This window comes from Beta vulgaris, chromosome 7 (assembly GCF_026745355.1).
Source record: "Beta vulgaris subsp. vulgaris cultivar EL10 chromosome 7, EL10.2, whole genome shotgun sequence".
NCBI classification, from domain to species: Eukaryota; Viridiplantae; Streptophyta; class Magnoliopsida; order Caryophyllales; family Amaranthaceae; genus Beta; species Beta vulgaris.
In genome coordinates, this window is record NC_079208.1 from 13,678,988 (window position 1) to 13,686,676 (window position 7,689).

General features: G+C 36.6%; 1 protein-coding gene across 1 annotated transcript; it reads right to left on the reverse strand.

Moving 5' to 3' along the window:
• Positions 1 to 240: 240 nt before the first annotated feature.
• Positions 241 to 1,844, reverse strand: LOC104908885 (DNA topoisomerase 6 subunit A). Its single transcript, XM_010698053.4, has one exon. The coding sequence runs from the start codon at positions 1,716 to 1,718 to the stop codon at positions 408 to 410; it is 1,311 nt and encodes a 436-aa protein (XP_010696355.3). The 5' UTR covers positions 1,719 to 1,844; the 3' UTR covers positions 241 to 407.
• Positions 1,845 to 7,689: the final 5,845 nt, after the last annotated feature.

Genomic DNA, 7,689 nt, shown 5'->3' on the forward strand with positions numbered 1-7,689 from the left:
TCACATTTTTTCAGTGGATGCTGCGACACATGCCACCCTGGGCTTAAGTATACTCTGGTGTACCATAGAGGCATAGACTGACTCTCTGTAGTCTGTAGTACAAGGAGGCGGCATTAATGTATTATCAGCATGAAGGCATCAATCAAGCCACAGTTCGAATATTGCCATTTAACTGTAACATTCAGCCCACTTCTTAATCTTACTCAAAGAACAAACAGATTAATCAAACTCAGTCAGAAGTATAGAAGATGTAACAAGGACTTTTTACTCCCCATTGTCATAAAAATACAAGAAAATGCAGAGTACAACATCAAATTTCAAAATCTAATACAATGAACATGAAAATTCCTGTATGTAACTCTCTTTTTAACAGCTCCTCTCCATCTCCAGTGTCAATATAAAACAGATTAGAGCCAATCTCGCTGCTGCAACTTAAGAGGCAGATAAACCTCAGACAAATACTGAAAGCCAAAAGAGCTAAGAGCCTGAATTTCAGCCTTTTGTTTGGTCTTAACCATCAACTCCAACTCTTGAACCCAACCAGGATTCTTCTTAACAAAATCCTCCTCAAGCAAATCCTTACCTGTCTTAATATCGGTCTCAGTCATCGGCAACCTACATTGCTCCGGTATCTTATACTTGTCCAAATCACTGGGCCTTATTCCCAACCATTTAATATCCGGAGTAGTCAAATTCGCGCTATCATAAGACATATTCTTGGACCCACATCCATACACTGATAAAATCTTCAACCCATATGGATCACTATCCACCAAAGCCAAAACAGGCAAATTTAACTCAAGCTTCATCTTCCTCAAAAACAACCTAGTAGCAACATCAGGCTGTCCTTTAGCAGTAATAATAACACACGGAAAACGATTATAAAACCGATCCTCAGCCAATCTCATAAATGCAGCATCCTTCTCAACAAGAAGAACAAAGAGAGCATCACTCTGCATATCCCCAACTCGATCAATATTCGGCGGAATAGCTTTCCCTCCAACACCCATCTTAGTACAATCAATAACATCACCATTATCACTAAAAACAAGCCTACCAACAACAACCCCTTTCTCAGAAGCAACAACATTCAAACTAGACCTAGTACACCCCAAAACACAACTAACATCATCTAAAACAGCATCACTCTGAGACTGATCACTAAAAAGCTTAACATCGGTGTAAAAAAGATCTCGTTTAGTGACATGAATGTTACGGACACAAAGCTGATGTACAAGAGACATAACACGAGCAGTGATGGTAGCTTTACGAACAGACCCCAGTGCAGCAAAAGGGCGAGAAGAGGATTTGTCTTTGAGGACGATGCGGTCGAGTTCAGGGATGTAGAGGTGATTGGAAGAAGCGCGAGATGGGACATTGAAGGAGAAACCATTGCCGGATAAGATGGATTTGGTGAGGGAGAGTACGAGGGTTTCGATTTCGGATTGGACGGAGTCGAGGGAGAGGTCGGTAACTTCGCGGCAAGAGGTAGAGAGAGAGGTGGAGAGTGAGGCGAGTGTACCGGGTTTTTTGGAAGTGGTTTTGACGGAATCGGCGAGTTGTTTGAGGGATTCGAGAATGGTGGTGTCTGGTTTTAGACGTTTTTGGAAAGGGAGAGATTTTGAAGATAAATGGGGGGTTTTGATGGTGGGTGTGGGTGTGGGTGTGTCTTCCTCGGTGTCGGAATCGGGACGGCGGCGCTTCCTCTTGTCTGCCATTTAGATTTTGAGAGAGAGAGATAGACTGTGTGAGAACTAAGAACTAAGAACTGAGAACTGAGAACTGAGGAGATACGGACTAGGGAGTAGGGAGTAGGGAGTAGGGAACGGAGGGAATCAGGGAGGGGGGACTTTCCACCGATATAAGCCTTTCATTTTAAAATATATGGCTCAAATACAACTCTATTTTGTAAAGTTTCACTAAAACTCCCGACGATCCGGATTCAAAAATTTCGAGGGAGAATTGAAGTCAACATCGGATTGTTGACCATTTTGGCCGGAAAATAAAGCAAAGGTACTGAAAATAAAAGATTAAAGGACTTAAAGGTATTAGTTGACGAAACAAAACAATAAAGGTACTCGTTCACAAAATCAGTGTTACAAAAGGTAATACTATTTCACAATTTTCCAATATTAAATCATCTTTCACAAAAAAAAAAAAATTGTTACAATAATTGATGTGATTGTCAGGTTGGAGTACACCAACTTTGACATCGTCTATCAGCATTTAATGCAATGCTGAAGTTTTCTACCGCCTTACTATTCTACTCTATGTAAACAGGGGTATAATTTACCACTATAAATATGTAAGCGTAAGATTGAGAATACACAACAATACACATTAGATCAAAATACTTCAATATACAAAACTCTCTCTACTTGTATTATCTTATTTCTATATTTCTCACAACACGTTATCAGCACGAGTGTTCTACCAAAAAAAAATTTTAAGGTATCTTTAAAATCTTTACATCCATTTTGTTTTTAAGTTTTAAATTTTTCTCCAAGCCCAACCCTTTACTATCCGAACATGGATCAACAAAGTAACGGGATTAACATTGTTTTACACAATGTCTCTGTCTCGGGTGTTTATTTTTGGATAGAGCGAAACAATGTGCCATTCATTACCAACTCAGCGAGGGAAACTGTAATACAGCCCCGATCCAGTAACCTTAACAACGGTACAAATACACATACCAGAGAAAACCCACAAACCCCTGTTCCCAACACCAATAATAACCCTCCTATACAACCAACTTAAAACCAATCTCCGCCAAGTGATAAAAGAGACAGAGATGAACAAGAAGAAACTAGTAGTAAACGTCATCATACTGCTAACGCAGAAAACAAATAATTTGATAATAACGTCACCTTCACGGAGGGCAAGGACATTTTATTTACGTTATTTTATTTGCTCTTGAACTGCCTATATGGACATGTGAATTTTAAAAAAAAAATTGCCACCTGTATGGACGACCTAGTGAAGGGATAAAATTATTATCTCTTATATGTGCAATAATGTTGTATCTTGTATGTATGTAGAGAACAAGCTAAGCATTCTGAACACTATTATATATTATTGTCTCTAATCTTCTATTTTTTGTATTTGTTGTTACATATATTATGTTACCAATATACCGGCATGCTCTAATATATATTTGTCAATCTTAGAATTTTATTGCGTTGTATATTTTTGAATGTAGATGAATTGCACAGTTAGGGATAACCCTCTATAAAAGTAGATTACCCATCCTCATTTTCACCACACATCCCTTATCTTCTTCCAAATTTTTTTCCTCTAAACCCACAATTCTTTTTCCTCTTCTTGCTCAACCTTCCGGCCACCATGTTTAACGCCGACAACAACCATCCTCCACCCTCATCTTCTTCTTTTGAAGAGGATTTTAGGAAAATAAGCTCTACTTATTTCTTATAGCCGATTTCTTTTTCCTCCTCATGGCATTAATGATATATCTCCTAGTACATAAGTAAGAGACCAAAAAAAATTCATTTTCCCCCCAGAAGAATGACGAAAATGCACATGAATATCAATTTTTTATGCCTTTAAGTGCATTTTAGGAATTTTTTTTTCTTCACTTGTTGTATTTTGTTTCTATTTTTGGTATTTTTGTTTTTTTTTTTGCTTCATTAATATTGTACGCTATTTTAGTGTTTTTTGTTTGTATTATTTATGTATAATTATAATGATATAAATCAGGGGGAGATAATATATACTTCCTCCGTTTCTAAATAAGTGCAACATTTGCATAGTGTTTACTATTCACAGTTTAAACTTTAATTAGCTTTGGTGATTTACATTTTAGGAAAAACATAGTCATGTGGGATCTTGTTAGAATCGTCTGAATGTGAATTTTTTTAATATCAACTTTTTATAATTTTTACTTATTGATAATTGAAGATATTAATGGTTAAAATAATGCATTGGCAAACGTGAAAACAAGAAATGTTGCACTTATTTAGAAACGGAGGAAGTATATGTGATTTATCATCATTATTAATTTCAAATATTTACATGTTTGTAGTCAAAAGAATGGAAGATCTAGTGAAAAGACAATTTAACATACTAGATCTATCTGGACAAAAGTTTTTAGAATGGACGGTGGACGCCCAAATGAATTTAAAGGCCCAGGGACTAGAACATACAATTAAAGATATGACAACCCAACAAGGGGATGCAACTACATCAGCCGCATCAGTTAAAATGCGATTGTACAAGAAAAGGCAAAAGCCTTAGTCCTTATAAGACATCATTTACATGAAAGTTTAAAAACTGAATATCTACTTGTGGAAGATCCAAAGAACTATGGGATAGCCTAAACGAAAGATATGGGCATCACAAAAATGTGCTCCTCCCAAAGGCACATTATGACTGGACCAATCTGAGGTTCCAGGATTTTAAAACAGATAGTGATTACAATTCAACATTGTTTAGAATTGTATCATTGTTGAGATATTGTGATCACCCCATCACAGAAGAGTAAATGATAAACAAAATGCTCTCCACTTTCCACGCTTCTAATATGATATTGGCAGAACAATACAGGTTCAGTGCTTTCAAAAAGTACTCTGAGCTAATCTCAGTTTTACTTGTGACTAAATAAAATAATGTTCTTCTGCTAAAAAATCATAATCTTAGACCTACAAGGTCTTCAGCCACCCATGAGATAAATACAATAGAAAGCTCTAATCCACCAGAAGCAAATGCTATACATAGGGATGGACACGGTAATTACAACGGTCGTGGGAGAGGATGTGGTAATTACCGTGGCCGAGGGCGTAGACGTGGCAGAGGCCGATTTTCCCCAAGAGGCAAACGTCCTATAAAGGAAATGATACTTGCCACATATGTGACATGACTAGGCACTGGGGTCGCACATGTCGTACTGCCAAACATTTGGTAGATCTATATCAAGCTTCAATAAAAAACAAAGGAAAAAATGCTGAAGCAAACTTTGTTAATGAAGCCACTACATCCATGCCCAGCCTTGATGTTTCAGATTTTTTTATGGATGATGCTGAAGTGAAAATAAGTTTGTTTTAACACAATCTTAATGTGCTTAGTTTATTTAATGCTTCAATATCCACTTTCATGTATTGTTCCTTTATTATTAATAAAAATACGTATTTTTCTTATACTAATCATCGTATTTATTATTTATGAAGATATGAATTCATCAGAAGTTGGAACAAAGAACAATGTCTCCTGGACAGTGGGACAACACACACCATATTGAAAAATAAAGAGTATTTTTCAAAACTTACAATATTCCAAGCAAATGTTAGTACAATTTCTGGGACAGCCAAGCTAATTGAAGGCTCTGGAAAAGCTTGCATTATATTTCCAAATGGGACAAAATTGATAATTAATGACGCATTATATTCGAGTAAATCTCGAAGGAACCTCATAAGTTTCAAAGATGTACGTCAGAATGGTTACCATTTGGAAACAATGACAGTGAACAAAGAGGAATTCATATGCCTAACGGCAAAGAAAAAAGGCAAGAAATACATCTTATGAAAAATTGCCAGCAATTTCCTCGGGACTATATCGCATAGATATACGTCCGATTGAAATTAATATGATATCTAACCAGAAGTTAGATAAAAAAATCATTTACTCTATGGCATGACCGATTAGGCCATCCGGCACAGGAATGATGCATAGAATCATTGAAAACTCAAATGGACACTCTATAAAGAATGTCAAAATTCCTCGGTCAAATGAATTAACATGCTCTGCATGCTCACTTGGCAAATTGATAATCAGACCATCTATAAATAAGATTGCCACTGAATCTCCAATGTTTTTAGAAAGAATTCAAGGAGATATTTGTGGGCCTATTCATCCTGCAGTGGACCATTTCGTTATTTCATGGTATTAATTGATGCCTCTACTCGATGGTCACATGTGAGCCTTCTGTCAAGCAGAAATGTTGCATTTGCAAAACTTTTGGCTCAAATAATTCGATTAAGAACTCAATTCCCAGATCATACAATAAAGAAAATAAGATTAGACAATGCTGGGGAATTTACATCCCAAACATTTAATGACTATTGCATGTCTATTGGGATTATTGTTGAGCACCCTGTACCTCATGTACATACACAAAATGGTCTTGCTGAATCATTAATCAAAAGACTACAATTAATTGCAAGACCATTAATAATGAGGTCAAAATTGCCATCTACTACTTGGGGTCATGCTATATTACATGCGGCAACATTGATAAGATTAAGGCCGACAGCCTATCACAAATTCTCACCATTACAATTAGTATCTTCGAGAACCGAATATCTCACATTTGAGAATTTTTGGGTGCGCTGTACATGTACCTATTGCTCCGCCCCAACGTACTAAAATGGGTCCACAAAGAAGGATGGGAATATATGTTGGATTTGAATCTCCATCAATTATCAAATATTTAGAGCCAACAACTGGTGATCTATTTACGGCTCGATTTGCCGACTGTCATTTTAATGAGTCGGTATTCCCATCCTTAGGGGGAGAGAAAGTGGACCCACAAAATATAAAATCGGAAATTACATGGAACGCATCGCAAATGTCGTTTCTGGACCCGAGAACAAATTCATGTGAACAAGAAGTCAAGAAAATTGTTCATCTGCAAAGTATTGCAAACCAATTGCCAGATGCATTCACAGATTCTAAGAAAGTGACAAAGTCACATGTACCTGCTGCGAATGCTCCGGAACGGATTGAAATTCCTAATGACAATAAGGCAATTGAAAATGAGTCAATAGCACGTCGAAAACGTGGCAGACCACCCGGTTCTAAAGATTTAAAACCGAGAAAAATGAAAAGGCAAGGGGAACAACGAACGAAATTAATATAAATCTCCCAACGAGCATGCATATGAAAACAAAAATGAAGAAAACGTGTTCCAGAAGAAAAGGAACATGAAAGCTAGACAACAATGAAACTTCAATTAATTATGTTTCTACAAAGAGACAATGGAATCGAAAAGATGTTGTCTTGAATGAAATTTTTGCTTACTCGATAGCGGTTGAAATGACATACGATGAAAATGATGTAGAGCCAAATACAGTTGATGAATGTCGCCGTAGAAAAGATTGGCCAAAATGGAAAGAGGCAATTCAAGCAGAATTGAGATCACTTGAAAAACGTGAAGTATTCGGTCAAATAACCCAAATACCAAAAGGTGTAAAACCAGTTGGGTACAAATGGGTATTCGTGAGAAAACGAAATGAGAAAAATGAGGTTACTAGATATAAGGCAAGATTAGTAGCCCAAGGCTTCTCGCAAATGCCAGGGATTGATTATGATGAGACATATTCTCCAGTAGTCGATGCAACTACACTAAGATTTCTGGTAAGTTTATCAGTTTCGAAAGGATTGCAAATGAGATTGATGGATGTAGTGACCGCATATTTGTATGGCTCACTTGACACAGATATTTATATGAAAGTTCCTGAAGGACTAAAACTACCAGAAAATTGCATGCCCAAAGAGATGTTCTCAATAAAATTGAAAATCACTCTATGGGTTAAAACAATCTGGAAGAATGTGGTATAATCGTCTTAGTGAATACCTATTGAAAGAAGGATTCAAAAATAATCAAATCAGTCCCTGTGTTTTCATTAAGCGATCTAAATCAGGATTCGCGATCATTGCTGTATATGTCGATGATTT

Coding starts and splice junctions, on each gene's coding strand:
- LOC104908885 (XM_010698053.4), bottom strand. CDS start 1,718: ATGGCAGACAAGAGGAAGCGCCGCCGTCCCGATTCCGACACCGAGGAA.